Source organism: Oncorhynchus gorbuscha, linkage group LG16, assembly GCF_021184085.1.
Source record: "Oncorhynchus gorbuscha isolate QuinsamMale2020 ecotype Even-year linkage group LG16, OgorEven_v1.0, whole genome shotgun sequence".
Classification (NCBI taxonomy): domain Eukaryota; kingdom Metazoa; phylum Chordata; class Actinopteri; order Salmoniformes; family Salmonidae; genus Oncorhynchus; species Oncorhynchus gorbuscha.
In genome coordinates this window covers 63,323,657-63,343,750 of record NC_060188.1, presented here as the reverse complement: position 1 = coordinate 63,343,750, position 20,094 = coordinate 63,323,657, and the positions used below count along the sequence as shown (strand labels likewise).

Below are 20,094 nucleotides of genomic sequence, written 5' to 3'. Positions count from 1 at the left end.
CGACTAGCCTACTGCAGCTGGGGACGCTCAAGTTGGTTGCTTATCTAGCATCAGATTAATTCACCTCAGCCCTAAACTTAACCAAAGGGGAAGAAAACATATCTGCCACTGAGCCTGTGACTATAGCCTACCTGTTCTTCTGGCGTAGAGCTTCACGAAACAAACATTAATTGAAGGGGATTGATATATGGGATACATGTTTGTTGCTTAGCCTACATCACATTAGAAGTAAATATAAAAACGATATATTTGTCTATTTCCCATTCACTGACTGCTTCGCTGAGTTGGGTTCTCTGGTGTTCTCTTTCGTCTTTTACCAATTTTACGTCAGTTCGCGACGCTGATGCTGCCGCCTGTCGTATTCAAGATGTCTTCCAAACGATAGGCTTATGGCTTAGCTTGTTTTTAGATCGTTTATTTTATTTACATTTTTGGTTAATTTTGCGTATTAGATGGAGAACGGTGGCTTATCATGAAACTCCGGACTCAGTATGACAGGTACTTAAAGCCCTTTTGCTTGCATTGCTAATGAAATTACATACCGTTAGCCTAGCTAGCTGATAGAGAATATTTGTCACTTGAAGTATAATGAACAATATACAGTTAGCTATAGTAACTGCCATTAATCTCATCAGTGTCAACAGCCTCTATTTGCCAAAAAGCTGTCAGTGCCAATTGTAATGTTGATCAGACAGCTTGTCACAAAGTTATGTTTCGTTAGCTAAATGCTACCAAACGTTAGCTAATTGTCACTACTTATGTAAACAAAAGAGAAAACAGTTGTTAGACTGGTACAAAAGTGGATATTGATATAACGTTACTGGTGATAACACAGCCCTGAATCTTTGACTGTAATTTAGCCAGCCCAAGTAACATTAGACTGCGTTACAATAGTTTAACGTTATTAAGCTGTCAATAACAACCTGTAGCTAGCTAGTAGGGGAGTAACCAAGTAGTATGTGGCCGGTAGATCTGCGCAATAGTCGGTTGAACGCGATGTGCAACCTACATTGTCCGAACATCCGAAAGTGATGGTGGAAAATTATGTTTTTAGATAGATAATTTTGCATTTTTTGGAATCGGCTTGCCATTAAATCTAGTTAATTAAGATCTAGTTAATCTAGTTAATTAAGTATGCTTTGTAGCCTGAATGGAGGATGCTTTATGTACGAGCTGGTGCACTGGGGACACCAGTGTATTGCCGGGAAAGCACATAAATTCGAGATGACGAGCAGCTGTCTAGCTAGTAGGGGAGAGTGGGTTATGTTTAGCGATTTTTGTTTTTACATTCAGCGTCACTCCATCACGGGGAATATACTGTAGTATTATTTCTAACAACGATATCTACATATATTACAGGATGTTGTGTATCCCTGGAAATAATCAGAATTAATGTAAACATTACAGTTTTGAGAACATATCTTGTCCAAAAAACGTACCCCAAACACAATTTATCACAATCACTTTTTTTTGTCTTTTAATCATTTGAAGCACCTTTTAACACAGGCTTAACACCTAACAAACACTTTGTACTTTTTAAAACACTTTTAACATAGGTCAGGCCCTGTTTTTACCTGATATCCCAGCAATAATGTCTTGCATTACACCTGTGAAGAAAACACTTCAATTGTTCAACTTGCCAAATGGGCATTGGCTCAACATACCCCAAGACAAACATTTGACTATCTTAGCCCACACAGCTACAATGATGCACTTTCGTGCTAGGTTTATGACCTCATATGGAAGCTTATAGAGACTCAAAAAGGTTTATAGAACAATCTTACAATTCTGTACTTTGGTTTAGATACAAGCATCAAGAAACTACTAACACAATATGTTAATTTGACTTGGTGAAAATCAGTTTTTTGGACCTCACTTGCTTACCACTTTTTTCATGTGGTTACTTCCTTCAGACACCATGAAATGATGACATCTTCCTAAATATTTGGTTAAATTATTAATTTAGTCTATTGTTTCGTAAAAACAATGTTGTCTCAACTTACCCCACTCTCTCCTAGGCCTAGCTAACTTAGCAAGATTGTTAGCTAGCACCTGCATGTTATAACTAGGCTATATCCTCTGTCTCTCCTCTTTACCTCAAACAATTTATTTGTTGAAGGAGTGATTCCAGAAGAACGTTGAAATCGAGGGAATCACCAACTGTGATGCAACCTAACTCCAGCGAGGTAGGTGCCCATCAGGCAGGAAATGGCTTGTCCCTGACTATACAGCCAGAGCTACTGACCAGGACACCAGCAGGGGCTACCGGGGGCTCTGTCATCCCAGAGGCCAGTGATGAAGTCCGGGTACCTATTCTCTCCAGTGGGCCCGGGGAGCCCAGTGGAGGAGGAGGAGGGGCATCATCCCGTAGGTCCAGAGCCAGTTCCCGAACCAGTTCCCACTCCCATTCACATGGTGGGGGACACCAGCACTCTCACAGTGAGCCCAGTGAGACAGACCCAGCTGATGCTGATCTGGAGTCAGGGGAGCCCAGCACCTCGTTCTCAGAACTGCGCTACCTCTTCCGCTGGGTTCAGAAGAGTCTTCCTTTTATAATCATCCTCGGTGCTAAACTAGTCATCCAGCATGCCCTAGGTAAGTTTCAGGTAATTATAACATATACAGTCAGGAACAAATGTCTATTTATCTAGTAAGGTTATCTGACATCTCTTCCATGACTTTGTTGCAGGTCTAGCTGTTGGAGTTGGCTTGTTTACAACTTTTCTTTATGCGAATAAGAACATTCAAACCCAAGTCTTTCTTCAGGTAAGTCACTAATGGAAGAAAATATATAGTAAATATATAGTACCAGTCAAAGGTTTGGACACACCTACACATTCAAGGGTTTTTCTTTGTTTTTACTATTTTCTACATTGTAGAATAATAGTTAAGACATCAAAACTATGAAATAACACATTTGGAATAATGTAGTAACCCAAAAAGTGTTAAACAAATCAAATTATATTTTATATTTGAGGTTCTTCAAAGTAGCCACCCTTTGCCTAGTCTTGGCGTTCTCTCAACCAGCTTCATGAGGAATGCTTTTCCAATAGTCTTCAAGGACGGCAGGTAGCCTAGTGGTTAGAGGGTTGGACTAGTAACTGGAAGGTTGCAAGATCAAAATCCCGAGCTGACAAGGTAAAAATCAGTCGTTCTTTCCCTGTTCCTGGGCCACCATTGAAAAGAAGAATTTGTTCTCAACTGACTTGCCTAGATAAATAAAGGTTAAAAATAAGGAAGTTCCCACATATCCTGAGTGCTTGTTTGCTGCTTTTCCTTCACTCTGCGGTCCAACTCATCCTGAACTATTTCAATTGAGTTGATTGTGGAGGACAGGTCATCTGATGCAGCACTCCATCACTTTCCTTCTTGGTCAAATAGCCCTTAGACAACCTGGAGGTGTTTGTTGAAAAACAAATAATAGTCCCGCTAAGCTCAAACCAGATGGGATGATGTATCGCTGCATAATGCTGTGGTAGCCATGCTGGTTAAGTGTGTCTTGAATTCTAAATAAATCACGACAGTGTCACCAGCAAAGCACCATCACACCACCTCCTCCATGCTTCACGGTGGGAACCACACATGCGGAGATCATCCGTTCACCTACTCTGCGCCTCACAAAGACACGGCGGTTGGAACCAAAAATCAAACATTTTGATTCATCAGACCAAAGGACAGATTTCCACTGGTCTAATGTCCATTGCTCGTGTTTCTTGGCCAAACAAGTCTCTTCTTCTTATTTGTGTGCTTTAGTAGTGGTTTCTTTGCAGCAATACGACCATGAAGGCCTGATTCACACAGTCTCCTCTGAACAGTCGATGTTGAGATGTGTCTGTTACTTGAACTCTGTGAAGCATTTATTTGGGCTGCAATTTCTGAGGCTGTTAAGTGAACTTATCCTCTGCAGCAGAGGTAATTCTGGGTCTTCCTTTCCTGTGGCGGTCCTCATGAGAGCCAGTTTCATCATAGCGCTTGATGGTTTTTGCGACTGCATTTGAAGAAACTTTCAAAGTTCTTGAAATGTTTCTGATTGACTGACCTTCATGTCTTAAAGAAATGATGGACTCTCTTTGCTTATTTGAGCTTTTCTTGCCATAATATGGACTTAGTCTTTTACCAAATAGGGCTATCTTCTGTATACCAACCCTACCTTGGCACAACACAACTGGTTGGCATCAACACATTCAGAAGGAAAGAAATTCCACAAATGAACTTTTAACAAGGCACACCTGTTAATTGAAATTCATTCCAGGTGACTACCTCATGAAGCTGGTTGAGAGAATGCCAAGAGTGTGCAAAGCTGTCATCAAGGTAAAGGGTGGCTACTTTGAAGAAGCTCAAATATATAAAATATATTTTGATTTGTTTAACACTTGCTTTGGTTACTATGTGATTCCATATATGTTATTTAATTGTTTTTATGTCTTCACTATTATTCCACAATGTAGAAAATAGTACAAATAAGGAAAAGCCCTTGAATGAGTAGGTTTGTCCAAACTTTTGACTGGTTCTGTAAATTCTCAATTTATACATCCATTGCTTTAATTTATACTCATTCCTCAGTCTGAATCTGATCGTCTTCAGTGTATTTCTCCTCAGGATCGTCGGTCAAAAATAGAGTGCGTATGGCTGCTCCTCTTCCTGGCGTCCTCCACACTTCTGCTTTACTACACATTTCTCGCTGAGTCACTTTACTATTGGTAAGTTTCCCCTTACTTCACATGCTCACAGCAGACCAGAATAGAATCAAAATAATTGTACACAATATGTGGAAATTTGCCTTTGGCTTCACAGCGTGGTATGATTAATACACAAAACATCAGGACTGGGAGCATAATACGTAATCCACATCCTCTCATCCATCTTTCCCTCTCTCTTTCTCAGCCTAATTTTCCTGAGCCCAGCTGTTGAACCCCTGGGTTTCTGGGAGGTCCTATGGGCGGTGGGTGTCACCAACTTTATGCTCAAGTTCTTCTTCATGGGGTTCAAGTGCCTTATCCTACTGCTACCATCTAACCTGGTGACATTCAGAGCCCAGGTAAGCAAGGAAGGATGCTCTCTCTCCCTCTCCAGGTGTTTGATAAGGCCCAGTCGGCCTCGTTGGCTAAAAATGTACTGGCCTGAACAGAATTTGTCCTGGACATGGTGCAGTTAAAATCAGGGCCTAAAACCAACGTTTAGTCCACTAGCCACTGTGGCAGGTATATATTTTTTTAAATCTAGCGTCGTCCGAGTTAGTGGAGGGTTTGGCCAATCTAGCCACTCATACAGTTTTTTTTTTTTTTACTTGCCAAAATATTTTTCTGCAATAATTTAAAAAAAACAAGAAAAAAAACAGATGGACCTGCTTTGTAGTGATGTAGTAAATTGCAAAAAAAATACCAAAATATCACAGATAAAAATGTCCTGCTCTCCCTTTAAGGGCGGGAGGTTACTGTGGCTATGAGGGAATTCAAGCAAACCATCAGTGACAGTGTGCAGATAGATGTGTCTTCGCTAGCAGTTGAGGCAAACTCAAACATTGAAAAACAACCTAGTTAGTGTAAATGGCCAAGAAACACACAAGGACAAAGTCTCACTTTAGTAGACTTTCAAGGAAATTAGACCATATCAGGGACGTCACTAGACATTCAGAACATCCGGGGCTCAGTCCTGAAGACCTGGGGCTGAATCCTGAAGACCTGGGGCTGAGTCCTGAAGACCTGGGGCTGAGTCCTGAAGACCTGGGGCTGAGTCCTGAAGACCTGGGGCTGAGTCCTGAAGACCTGGGGCTGAGTCCTGAAGACCTGGGGCTGAGTCCTGAAGACCTGGGGCTGAGTCCTGAAGACCTGGGGCTGAGTCCTGAAGACCTGGGGCTGAGTCCTGAAGACCTGGGGCTCAGTCCTGAAGACCTGGGGCTGAGTCCTGAAGACCTGGGGCTGTCCTGAAGACCTGGGGCTGAATCCTGTGTGACTGAAATGAAGTGCCCCGCACGCTAGCAGTGAACATTTTGCAGAAACATAACTCTATGTTGCATATCTCGCTGCTTTCTTCCATGCTCTTTGCTCTCCTGATGCCAAATAATTAACACTTCTTAATATTAATTCAATGGAATATGGTGTCAATAATATATTTTTTAAATCTATTAGCAAGTACAAAATACAAGTGCATGACTATATCGTAATTTTCCATGAAGAAAAATAGTTGAAAAAAGTATAGAATTTGTTGCAATGTTTTCATAAACCATGTCCAATATTTGATTGGCAATAACAAAAAAGCCTCATGTTGATGTTGGTCACATTACTGCTAACTAATGTGAGCTAGTCATGCTGTGCGCACTGTGCAGTTCCAAAATAATAACACAGGCACCAAATACACTTGAAAATCATGATTTTATTATATTTGTGGTAATAAATCACAGATTCGAGGTCAATTACATTTACATTTACATTTAAGTCATTTAGCAGACGCTCTTATCCAGAGCGACTTACAATATTTATACCTACAAAAAAAACAAATAGACCCCCTGCAACTGTCACGACTTAGTGATAGTGTTTTGTGTTTTCGTTATATATTTGGTCAGGCTAGGGTGTGACATGGGTTTATTGTTGTATTTCGTATTGTTTTTTTTGTAGTTATTGGGATTGCGGCTGAGTAGGGTGGATGGGCTTGGCTGCCTGAGGCGGTTCTCAATCAGAGTCAGGTGATTCTCGTTGTCTCTGATTGGGAACCGTATTTAGGTAGCCTGAGTTTCGCTTTGTATTTCGTGGGTGATTGTTCCTGTCTCTGTGTAGTTTTACCAGATAGGCTGTAATTAGATTTCAGGTTCCGTTTTGTTGTTTTGTATTTTGTATAGTTATTTCATGTGTCGCTTTTTCCATTAAAGTCATGAGTAACCACCACGCTGCATTTCGGTCCGACTCTCTTTCTACAAACGAAGAACGACGTTACAGAATCACCCACCACACTCGGACCGAGCAGCGTGTTAACAGGCAGCAGCGAAGAGAGGATGTTATGGACAGCAGAGGCATGGAGTATACGACGTGGGAAGAAATAGACAGGTGGGCGGCCGACCCAGAGAGAATGCCGGAGCCCGCCTGGGATTCGCTGGAGCAGTGCGAAGTGGGCTATAGGCGAATTGAGTCGAAAAGAAAGACACGGCGGCGCAGAGCGAAAACCGAAAGTCACCCCCAAATATTTATTGGAGGAGGGCTCAGGGAGAGAGTAGCAGAGTCAGGAGTCAGACCTGAGCCTACTCTCCCTGTTAATCGTGAGGAGCAGCGATATAAGGACTTCTGGTCTTGGGAGATGATATTAGACGGAAGAGGACCCTGGGCTCAGCCTGGTGAATATCGCCGCCCCAAGGAGGAACTAGAGGCGGGTAAAGCGGAGAGGCGCTGATATGAGGAGGCAGCATGGCGACGCGGATGGAAGCCCGAAAAGCAGCCCAAAAAAATTATTGGGGGGGGGCTTAAAGGGTGTATGGCTATGCCAGGTAGGAGACCTGCGCAAACTCCCTGTGCTTACCGGTGGGCTAGAGAGACCGGGCAGGCACCGTGTTATGCTATGGAGCGCACAGTGTTTCCAGTGCGGGTGCATAGCCCGGTGCGGTTCATACCAGCCCTTCATATTGGCCGGGCTAGAGTGGGCATCGAGCCAGGTAAGCTTGGGCAGGCTCGGTGCTCAAGAGCTCCAGTGCGCCTGCACGGTCCTGTCTATCCAGAGCCACCTCCACACGCCAGTCCTCCGGTAGCAGCTCCCCGCACCAGGCTTCCTGTGCATGTCCTCGCTCCAGTATCACCAGTGCCAGCACCACGCATCAGGCCTACAGTGCGCCTCGCCTCTCCTGTGCTGTCGGAGTCTCCCGCCTCTCCTGTGCTGTCGGAGTCTCCCGCCTCTCCAGCGCTGTCGGAGCCTTTCTCCTCTCCTGCGCTACCGGAGTCTCCTGTCTGTTCAGCGCTATCAGAGCCTTCCTCCTCTACAGCGCTGCCGGAGCCTCCTGCCTGTTCGGTGCAGCCTGAGCTGACAGTCTGCAGGGAGCTGTCAGTCTGCAAGGTGCTGTCAGTCTGCATGAAGCAACCAGAGCTGTCAGTCTGCAAGGAGCTGTCAGTCTGCAAGGAGCTGTCAGTCTGCAAGGAGCTGCCAGTTTGCAGGGTGCTGTCAGCCTGCATGAAGCAGCCAGAGCTGCCAGTCTGCAAGGAGCTGCCAGTCTGCAAGGAGCTGCCAGTCTGCAAGGAGCTGTCAGTCTGCAAGGAGCAGTCAGAGCTGTCAGTCTGTATGAAGCAGCCAGAGCTGTCAGTCTGCATAAAGCAGCCAGAGCTGTCAGTCTGCAAGGAGCTGTCAGTCTGCAAGGAGCTGTCAGTCTGCAAGGAGCTGCCAGTCTGCAGGGTGCTGTCAGCCTGCATGGAGCAGTCAGAGCTGTCAGTCTGCAAGGAGCTGTCAGCCTGCATAGAGCAGCTAGATCCGCCAGTCAGCCATGATCTTCTAGATCTGCCAGTCAACCAAATTCTTCCAGATCTGCCAGTCAGCCATGATCTTCTAGATCTACCAGTCAACCAGATTCTACCAGATCTGCCAGTCAACCAGATTCTACCAGATCTGCCAGTCAACCAGATTCTACCAGATCTGCCAGTCAACCAGATTCTACCAGATCTGCCAGTCAACCAGAATCTTCCAGATCTGCTAGTCAACCTGAATCTTCCAGATCCGCCAGCCAGCCAGGATCTACCGGAGCCTACTACCTACCTGAGCTTCATCTCAGTACTGAGCTTCCTCTCAGTACTGGGCTTCCTCTCAGTACTGGGCTTTCTCTCAGTACTGGGCTTCCCCTCAGTTCCGGGCTTCCCCTCAGTTCCGGGCTGCCCCTCAGTTCCGGGCTGCCCCTCAGTCTCGAGCTGCCCCTCAGTCTCGAGCTGCCCCTCAGTCCCGAGCTGCCCCTCAGTCCCGAGCTGCCCCTCAGTCCCGAGCTGTCCCTCAGTCCCGAGATGCCCCTCAGTCCGAGCTGCTCCTCAGTTCAGTGGGGTTCTGGGTGAGGACTATTAGACCATGGTCTGCGGCGAGTGTGGATTATCTCAGGACGCGAAGGAAAGGAACTATGACTTTAATGGAGTGGGGTCCACGTCCCGAGCCGGAACCGCCACCATGGACAGACGCCCACCCGGACCCTCCCTATGGTTTTGAGGTGCGTCCGGGGGTCCGCACCTTAGGGGGGGTTCTGTCACGCCTTGGTCATAGTGTTTTGTGTTTTTGTTATATATTTGGTCAGGCCAGGGTGTGACATGGGTTTATTGTTGTATTTCGTATTGGGGTTTTTGTAGTTATTGGGATTGCGGCTGAGTAGGGTGGATGGGCTTGGCTGCCTGAGGCGGTTCTCAATCAGTCAGGTGATTCTCGTTGTCTCTGATTGGGAACCGTATTTAGGTAGCCTGAGTTTCGCTTTGTATTTCGTGGGTGATTGTTCCTGTCTCTGTGTAGTTTCACCAGATAGGCTGTAATTAGATTTCACGTTCCGTTTGTTGTTTTGTATTTTGTATAGTTATTTCATGTGTCGCTTTTTCCATTAAAGTCATGAGTAACCACCACGCTGCATTTCGGTCCGACTCTCTTTCTACAAACGAAGAACGACGTTACAGCAACACCCCTGTAGTAATAACACTTAACAATTTTACACGCATTTACATACCAGCATGCAATCCTTTCTCCAACTAAATATTAACAATGTTTGAAGTTGTATTACACTGTACTAGGATGTTAGTCCATCCATAAAGATTAGACATTTCCCAAGCGTGTTAGAATGTACAGTGGGGCAAAAAAGTATTTAGTCAGCCACCAATTGTAGGATTTTTTATGAATTCATTTGCAAATTATGGTGGAAAATATGTATTTGGTCACCTACAAACAAGCAAGATTTCTGGCTCTCACAGACCTGTAACTTCTTCTTTAAGAGGTTCCTCTGTCCTCCACTCATTACCTGTATTAATGGCACCTGTTTGAACTTGTTATCAGTATAAAAGACACCTGTCCACAAACTCAAACAGTCACACTCCAAACTCCACTATGGCCAAGACCAAAGATCTTATCAAATGACACCAGATACAAAATTGTAGACCTGCACCAGGCTGTGAAGACTGAATCTGCAATAGGTATATTTCATTGCCAATGTTTATTGAAAACAAATACATGTTTATTGAAAACAAATACAATACAATGAGGAATCGGCCCAGAAGCGGCCCTCTTCCGGGGGCCAGAACTGATTGAATCGGCCCGGTGTCGGACTCTGTCCGGAATCAAAATGAATGACTGCCCAGAATTGGCCCAAGTACATCGGGTCGTTTCCGTCTACCGGAATTTAGCCGATCCCCCCCCCCCCAGAATTGGCTTGATGCAAATTTTAATAAATACAGCGCGATGGGTCAAGGACATCCCAGCTGGCCAAATCCTCCACTAACTCCGACGACGCTGGGCCAATTGAGCATCGCCTCATGGGTCTCCCAGTCACGGCCGACACGTGTGTTCAACCAACATCTGAAGCAGTTTGCACTGCAATGCAGTGTCTTAGACTGCTGTTCCACTCGGGAGGCTCCATCCTCAGTTTTTCATGCTTATCAGTTGCCTTGCACAGAGTATCAAAATACTACAGTACTATTTAAAATTGTAATTTTTGATCACAGAAACAATGGAAAAACATGGAAAAATAAATAATTAAATGTTGATTACACGGGCTCCTTTATATAATTACCTGCCAGAGAGTAGCCCCAATTGGCCCGAGCCCCAAGTAATACATTTGGGCCAGATTACTCTCACCGGAATCGTCCTGAGCTCAATCCCCGCATCCTAGCCATAAGTAATACGGCCTAAGGCGGCCTAGACTCGGCGCACATGACGTCGGCCGAGTCTGACTCTCAGCCGAGTGCCCTGACTCTCAGACTGAATCGGCCCAGATCCACTGCGCTAGCTGGGTATGATTCCCCATGTGGCAGTGTCATTCTTGCTAGCAATCTGGCCATACAGAATCACAACAGGCTGATTTATGCCCAATGGAAGTGCGCACATCATTTTCGTGACGTTGTCACCCAACCCATCTACAGTGCCTTGCAAAAGTATTCATCCCCCTTGGCGTTTTTCCTATTTTGTTGCATTACAACCTGTAATTTAAATAGATTTTTATTTGGACATACACAAAACAGTTGGCAAAGAGGTATTGTAGCCCTAGAATTAGCTGGTATATAGCTCAAGGCTAACTGGTGCTTGCTTTGGGCCAGAGGCGTTAGCTAACAGTAGCCACTCGGTTGTAGCTAGCTAGCTGCGATGATCCGGTGTAATGATCCAGAGCGGCAGGAATCTGGTGATGTGGTAGAGAGAAGCAGTCCGATATGCTCTGGCTTGATATCGCGCTGTGCAGACTGGCAGGTATTGTCCGAGCTAAAGCTGGCTGGTGTCCGAGCTAAAGGTGAAGACCGGTAGCCGTGGCTAACAAAGACTAGTTGCTAGTTAGCTGGCTAGCTCCTGATGGAGGTTCTTGACCGTTTTCTAAAGAAAGATAATCTATCTGAAGAAGAGGAGTCTGTGTTCAGGTCTTTACAACTAGAGTTAGAACAGACTTACACGGATCTGGCAAAGGGCGCCTTTGTAAGGTCAAGAGCAAAATGGATTGAAGAGGGGGAAAAAACACTAGTTACTTTTTTGCACTTGAAAAGAGAAACTACAGAAGAAAATCTATAACTGCACTCAAAATTAACGATGTTTTATGCAAAGGTCCCATTACAATATCATCATTTGTCAATTCCTTTTATGAAAACCTTTACAGCTCTCAATTTCAGGAAGATGGTTGTGAAAGTTACATTTGCCACATTCAGAATTGTGTCCCTGTAATTGAGGATGATTTCCACTCAGTTTGCGATTCACCTGTTCATCCGCCAACTCCTGGACAGTCTGTGGTGCAACGTGGCGTTGGTGGATGGAGCGAGACATGATGTCCCAGATGTGCTCAATTGGATTCAGGTCTGGGGAACGGGCGGGCCAGTCCATAGCATCAATGCCTTCCTCTTGCAGGAACTGACGACACACTCCAGCCACATGAGGTCTAGCATTGTCTTGCATTAGGAGGAACCCAGGGCCAACCACACCAGCATATGGTCTCACAAGGGGTCTGAGGATCTCATCTCGGTACCTAATGGCAGTCAGGCTACCTCTGGCGGGCACGTGGAAGGCTGTGCGGCCCTCCATGTGCCACCCCACACCAAATGCCACCCCACACCAAATGCCACCCCACACCATGACTGACCCACCGCCAAACCGGTCATGCTGGAGGATGTTGCAGGCAGCAAAACGTTCTCCACTGCGTCACATGTGCTCAGTGTGAACCTGCTTTCATCTGTGAAGAGCACAGGGCACCAGTGGCGAATTTGCCAATCTTGGTGTTCTCTGGCAAATGCCAAACGATGTTGGGCTGTAAGCACAACCCCCACCTGTGGACGTCGGGCCCTCATACCACCCTCATGGAGTCTGTTTCTGACCGTTTGAGCAGACACATGCACATTTGTGGCCTGCTGGAGGTCATTTTGCAGGGCTCTGGCAGTGCTCCTCCTGCTCCTCTTTGCACAAAGGCGGAGGTAGCGGTCCTGCTGCTGGGTTGTTGCCCTCCTACGGCCTCCTCCACGTCTCATGATGTACTGGCCTGTCTCCTGGTAGCGCCTTCATGCTCTGGACACTACGCTGACAGACACAGCAAACCTTCTTGCCACAGCTCGCATTGATGTGCCATCCTGGATGAGCTGCACTACCTGAGCCACTTGTGTGGGTTGTAGACTCCGTCTCATGCTACCACTAGAGTGAAAGCACCGCCAGCATTGAAAAGTGACCAAAACATCAGCCAGGAAGCATAGGAACTGAGAAGTGGTCTGTGGTCACCACCTGCAGAACCACTCCTTTATTGGGGGTGTCTTGCTAATTGCCTATAATTTCCACCTGTTGTCTATTCCATTTGCATAACAGCATGTGAAATGTATTGTCAATCAGTGTTGCTTCCTAAGTGGACAGTTTGATTTCACAGAAGTGTGATTGAATTTGAGTTACATTGTGTTGTTTAAGTGTTCCCTTTATTTTTTTGAGCAGTGTACAAGACAAATTCTTCATTCACAAATTCTACATTATTTCAATTAATTATTTCAAGGAGAAAATTTCTTATTTTGTATTTGTTGTTGTTGTAGTGGGGATAGTAACATTAGCCAAAACAAAAAACTATTCAATATACTCACATAAAAAGTATGCATTAAGGTATCTGTAATAAAATAAATGTGGCAAAAATGAATGTAGAAAATAATACATGAATTTACAGTCTTATGAAAAAGTTTGGGCACCCCTCTGAGGCTGCATAATAATTTACTCTGTCGTCACAGAAAATGATCACAGTGGCATGCCATTCATTTTCTAATAAAAGCTGAGTACTGGGGTATTGTCCAGACAAATATTTTTAGTGTAGCAATATTAAGTTGTATGAAATTAAATGAGATGTGAAAAATAGGCTATGCAAAAATGTGGGCACCCTTTTAATTCTGTTGATTTGAATATCTGTAACTATTTAGCACTGATTAATTGGAACACACAATTGGTTTGATGAGCTCATTAAGCCTTGAACGTCATAGACAAGTGCATCCAATCATGAGAAAAGGTATTTAAGGTGGCCAATTGCAAGTTGATGTTCTCTTTGACTCTCCTCTTCAGAGTGGCAACATGGGGGCCTCAAAACAACTCTCAAATGACCTGAAAACAAAGATTGTTCAACATTATGGTTTAGAGGAAGGCTACAAAAAAGCTGTCAGTGTCCAATGTGAGGAACATAGTGAGGAAATGGAAGACCACAGGCACAGTTCTTGTTAAGGCCAGAAGTGGCAGGCCAAGTAAAATATGGGAGAGGCAAAAGGCGAAGGTTGGTGAGAACGGTCAAAAACAGTCCACAGACCATCTCCAAAGACCTACAACATCATCATGCTGCAGATGGTGTCACTGTGCATCGTTGAACAATTCAGTGCACTTTGCACAAGGAGAAGCTGTATGGTAGAGTGAAGCGGAAGAAGTCTTTTCTGCACACACGCCACAAACAGAGTCGCTTGAGGTATGCAAACACATATTTGGACAAACCAGCTTAATTTTGGAATAAGGTGCTGTGGTCTGATGAAACAAAGATTGAGTTATCTGGTCATAACAAGGGACGTTATGCATGGCGGCAAAAGAACACAGCGTTCCAAGAAAAACACTTGCTACCCACAGTAACATTTGGTGGAGGTTCCATCATGCTGTGGGGCTGTGTGGCCAGTGCCGGTACTGGGAATCTTGTTAAAGTTGAGAGTCGCATGGATTCCACTCAATATCAGTAGATTCTTGGGAATAATGTTGACGAATCAGTCACAAAGTTGAAGTTACGTCGGGGCTGGATATTTCAACAAGACAACGACCCAAAACACTGCTCAAAATTTACCTGGGCATTTATGCAGAGGAACAAGTACAATGTTCTGGAATGGCCATCCCAGACCTGAATATCATTTAGAATCTGTGGGATGATTTGAAGCGGGCTGCCCATGCTCGGCAGCCATCAAACCTAACTGAACTGGAGAAGTTTTGTAAGGAGGAATGGTCCAAAATATCCAGACACTCATTAGAGGCTATGGGAAGCGTCTAGAGGCTGTTTTTCTTTTTTAGCAAAATGAGGCTCTACTAAATATTGATGTGATTTTTCTATTGGGGTGCCCAAATTTATGCACCTGTCTAATTTTGTTTTGATGCATATTGCACATTTTCTGTTAATCCAATAAACCTAATTTCACTACTGAACTATTACTGTGTCCATCAGTTATTTGATAGATCAAAATTAAATTGCTGATCCAAACACCCAATTATTTATAAATGGAAATAATGGAAATTGTCAGGGGTGCCCAAACTTTTTCATACGACTGTATATAGGTCAGGATTTCCGTAAACTGGTAATCGCCCGCATTTGGACAATTTAAAAACTAAATACATGTCAAAATATAATTGGCACTAGTTAATTGCAGAAAAAAAATCCTAATCCCATAAAGCTTTTTAGCCTATTCATTGACGGAAATACCAGTTGATGTAAATACATTTGACCCATCATGGTTTGGGCTCCTGAGTGGCGCAGCGGTCTAAGGCACGGCATCTCAGTGCAAGGGCTGTCACTACTGTCCTTTGTGCTTTAAAAAAAATGTGCTTTAAAAAAAATGTATATAGCCTAAGCCTACTGGTTGTATGAATTTTGGATCTATCGTCGCACAACTGTACAAGAGTCTGTTTGGGCTATTTATTTTTTGACAAGCTGACTAATAGAATAGGTCAACTTTTCTACTATGGGGGATAGTAGATTGCCATAGGCTCATAGGTGGCGTGCCCATAAAGCTAGGGGAAGCTATGCTTTCCCTCAGTAAATTGAATTAAATTGCCAAAATTATATAGCCTAATTAGCTTACTCCTGTCAATACAGAAATAAATACAAATCATTCAAAAAAGGCTACCAAATCATTATTTGGCCAGAGAGGATCATAAGCTTCCCCTAGCCTTAAAAAACAAAAGGATTATTTTAAATCACATTGCCTACAGTCGGAGGGAAAGGTTGCACACACTGCAAATACCAAATAGATGATTGTTGAGTTGCGACTGTCTGTGAAAAGAGGCCCAGCCAGGCATATCGCAATATTTCAAAATTCAATTGTGGAAAAACATAGTTTGGAAAGCAAATTGCTATTGCTGTAAAGAGAAAACAATGAAAAGACTAATCTGTCTTGTAGTTATCAAAATTGGCAATTGAGCGAACAACAGTCGGCCTATAGTCTATCTTATTGGCACCAGAGGAGAGCATCGGTCATATCTCTAGTGAGTGCACACTGTGCATATTCACTCTTTATCATTGTTGGGTCAATGCCACTTAAAAGTTTGTTTTTCGGACAGTAATCTACTAGTGATTTTCCTGTTCTTTACTCTTCTTTATTGTTGGCTGAAGAAAAGTAATGTGGACAGTTATTTGAACTTCTTCAAATTTCGTGTTAAAGACACGTCATTGCATCCTGGACTTGCATGTTCTGTTAAGCTGAATTACCATAATGTAAATGTGGTTTCTGTCATTCTGAGCACCGTGGGTGGACGCCCTAATCATGTTGCCCACCCAATGCATAGGCCTATGGGTCCTGTACATTTCTCATAACCGAAACCCTGCTATACCCTGCTAAGCATCCAAAATATGTTTTACAATGGTGGGTGAGTGCTACGATGGAGGTGAGGAGGCATCAAAACAGAGCCTCGTCTAGTGTATATATAAATCAAGAATGATAGGTGTTTATTTTTATTTTTTTAATTTGCAGACTATCAACAGTAGCCACTAGCCAGCCTATTGTTAGTATGTTCACTATTGAACATTTCACTTTTGTGAATCAATTTCCCTTAAATGAATAAGCTCAGTGAGTGGAGTGATGAGTGCTTCTTTTTACTCTGGACAGCTTGCGTGTGCTGTGTGAACGCGCCAATTTATGTACTGCTCCAGTGCTTGAGAAGTTGTGACTCGTGAGGAGGGTGGTTGAATGAACAGCCAATCATATTGTCCAAATACAAAAAGCCTGATTTTTGGTGTGATCTTTCACCATTTTGGAGGGGATCAACAGCGGGAAAGCATTGATTCACTCATGACTCGCTGTCCCCAGGGGCGGTGGTACATGCTGATTGAAGAGGTGGGCCAGGTGTACCAGTCTGTGGCCCCCATCCCCCTCTGGTTCCGCTACCTGATCACCTACCAGGAGGTGGATGGCAACACTGGCCTCACCCTGGGAGTCCTGCTGGCTCTGGTCTACTTCATACTCAAGGTGGCTGACCTACAACTGTACCACATATCATGGATCAAATATGGATGCTTCAAAATGGCTCATTTAGTAGAGGAAATTATTTGTTATTTACACCTTTTGTTTAAATGTACTAAACTCTTACTTTTTCAATTCAGCTTTTAGGATTGTATGGACAGTGGGGGTCTTTCCAGAAAACTGTGAGGCTATTTCTCAGTGGCGAGGTAAAGTACTTTAAATAGATCAACATGTCAAAAATGTTCTTAGTGGTGGTATGTGGGTTGCCTGACAAGTGACTACTTGTCTTGAACATGCTGAAAAGCTTGTTCATGTATAGATCAGGTCAGTATAATGTGGACCCTTGTAAGTAGTTTGGATCTGAGATGTTTGTTGACTGTGTGTGATGGTAACATGTGTTGTTTTCCTCCTCAGCACACGGGGGCAGCAGCCACCAGGAGCCAGTGCAGTGAGGCTGGGGACATCTGTCCTATCTGTCAGGCAGAATACAGGAACCCTCGAGCCCTCCTGTGTCAGGTACGATACACCACCACATTACTGCAGAATAAACATCGCAGACTTTTTTGAACTTGTACCTTTTTACTCTTTAACCAGTTACCAGGCACTAGAAACCTGGTATCTGAGGCTACACACACATACAGAACTGCCTGTATGTGCTTTATTGTAGCATGGTTTGATTGAGGATGCTTGTTTATTTTCTCTCTCAATAACAGCATATTTTCTGTGACGAGTGCATTGCTCTGTGGTTTAACCGGGAGAAGACGTGTCCACTCTGTCGCATGGCCATCACAGACAAGGTCCACAAGTGGAGGGACGGGGCCACCACACCTTACCTCCAGATCTACTGACCGAAAGAGATGATGAAGGAAAGTGGAGAGCCTATGACTTACGGACACTGTTTGCGATGTGTGAATGACAGTTGCATTGACCGCAATACTCCACTCCTCATTGGCTTGTGAAGCTGATGACCATACTGTTCCTCCATTCATTAAGGGCTGTGCCCACTACTTGCCAACATCAGTAAGGTCACATAAAATTTGTGATTGGGATGCATTCAGCACCGTGGCATGTTACTGCAACTCCCTCTCCGACCATCACTTTTCTACACAACTGACTGAAGTTGGTTCTCTCTCTGCATGGCCCCTTTTGCTGTTTTTAGTTGATTTTATTTTCAAACATGTATCTTTTCTTATCATGATCTGATTTAATCATGTTTTGTTTTGACGGCCAGCCTAGAAGAACAGAACATTCCCTGACAGAGCTGTCAGGGAATAGCCTGGTCCCAAATCAGTTTGTGCTTTTTTGCCAGCTCCTACCTTTATTGTCAATGTCACAACAATGACCATAGAGGGCGGCAAGACAACACAAACAGATCTGGCACCAGGCTAGTCAGGTAATACCTGGAGGTTCCTTCTACTGGTAAATAGGGGTGGGGTGAGGGATATTTATATTATAGTAGTATAACTAAATGTACTCTCCTCGTTGGGAAGCAATTACAAACACAAAGGTTGATGATATTTAAAAGTTATTCATTTGGGGGGCTTCTTATTTTCAGATTAAGTCTGATATCTCTGCTTTTTAAGATTTGTTTTCCAGATGACAAATATGCAACACAACTGATTGTTGTGGGATTGGTTTGATCCATAAATTATTTTTCTAAAGTGATGATGCAGTTGCATTCTTCCACTCTGGTTTTTAAAAGGATGTATCTATTTTACTACCATATTTCATTATGTAGTGAAACCATTTCATGTTTTTCATCCATAAAGTCTTTGCATCAACAAATTAAATAAAAATATAAAATGCTTATTATAGCCTACTAATAATTGGCCCTGAGCATTTACACTAATGATACAATACATTAACCTGTTTAAGCTTGTTATGAACCAACTTTGTTTTTCAGTTATTTACAATCCTATTTGTCTTTAGAATGAAGAGTGCAGAGGTCTTAGGGACACACAGAAAAGCATAAATCTCTCCTCTTCCTACCATCCATTGGCTGTTCTTAGTATTAACTATTGTCCCATTTGGACTGTCATATAAGTGGACTGGAGGCATATAGTTGGGCGAGTCCATATCTATACAGGTGAAGGAGACCAGTGAGTGTCAGCTAAGTTTGGATGTTCTCAAACACAACCATGTTTTCTAAGCTCTCAGAGGCACTGCAGTCAATGGCTGTTTGAGAGCATCAACTGTGATGTATGATTGGTAAATTGTGACAGACTGTTCTACATATAATATTGACTAGTTATTTAGGATGCAAGATGATTCGTAGTCAGTGATTTGCAGTCAGTCTCAACTCACCTCTAAAGTTGGCTACAATGTCGAATGCGCCCAGTAACTTGGGTCAGGGCAACCAAGGGCTCTATCAAAGGTTATGGACATACTGACAAGATAAATGTCTAAGCCATAGCCGTGGGGAGTAGCGGTGCTGAGGGGGCTGCAGCACCAAATATTTTCACTGGACCGATACAGACCTCTGCAGCGCATTAATGGAGATTGTAAATGCTGCATATCCGCTAAATCGGAAATTAACCGTTTACATTTCTAGCGAGCAATCTGTAACGCTTCAGAAATACAGATTGAATTGAGCCCCTAGTCAGTACAAAGTAAACAATCAAATATTATTTTAGCCGCCTCCCGAGTGGCGCAGTGGTCTAAGGCTGTGCCATTAGAGATTCTGGGTTCAGCCTCTGTCGCAGCCGGCCGCAACCAGGAGATCCATGGGGCGGCGTACAATTGGCCCAGCGTCGTCCGGGTTAGTGGAGGGTTTGGCTGGCATGTCCCATGGCGCACTAGCGGCACCTGTGGCGGGCCGGGCGCATTGCACGGTAGCACGGTGTTTCCTGACACATCGGTGCGGCTGGCATCCGGGTTAAGTGGGCATTGTGTCAAGAAGCAGTGCAGCTTGGTTGGGTTGTGTTTCGGATGACGCAAGGCTCTCGACCTTCACCTCTCCGGAGTCCGTACGGGAGTTGCAGCGATGAGACAAGACTAACTACCAATTGGATAACATGAAAAAGGAGTACAAATATATTTTATATTTTAGCCAGCCACCACAGCAGGAAAAACACATTAAAGAATCGATCATGTCACCAGAATACTACCCTCGATATTTATTGGAACAGATCATCAAGATCGCCGTTCACTTTCACCATCCTGTGAAATTAATCTTTTTTTTTCTTAATCTGTAGCCTAATACACTGCATGGTTTCCCGAGTCATAGTTGGAGGACCATACACCGTATCATCCCGAC

At 44.0% G+C, this 20,094-nt stretch overlaps 1 protein-coding gene across 1 annotated transcript; it reads left to right on the top strand.

Moving 5' to 3' along the window:
- Positions 1-338: 338 nt before the first annotated feature.
- On the top strand, positions 339-18,503 carry rnft1 (ring finger protein, transmembrane 1). Its single transcript, XM_046306032.1, has 9 exons — positions 339-498; positions 2,120-2,595; positions 2,690-2,766; positions 4,600-4,700; positions 4,885-5,038; positions 16,686-16,844; positions 16,979-17,044; positions 17,253-17,354; positions 17,552-18,503. The coding sequence occupies exons 1-9, from the start codon at positions 473-475 to the stop codon at positions 17,684-17,686; spliced, it is 1,296 nt and encodes a 431-aa protein (XP_046161988.1). The 5' UTR covers positions 339-472; the 3' UTR covers positions 17,687-18,503.
- The last annotated feature ends 1,591 nt before the right edge of the window (positions 18,504-20,094 follow it).

Excerpts from the sequence above, each read along its gene's own strand:
- rnft1 (XM_046306032.1), top strand. The coding sequence starts at position 473 with ATGAAACTCCGGACTCAGTATGACAG. Across the intron at positions 499-2,119 it reads CTCCGGACTCAGTATGACAG|GAGTGATTCCAGAAGAACGT; the intron begins GTACTTAAAGCC and ends TATTTGTTGAAG. Across the intron at positions 17,045-17,252 it reads GGCTATTTCTCAGTGGCGAG|CACACGGGGGCAGCAGCCAC; the intron begins GTAAAGTACTTT and ends TTTCCTCCTCAG.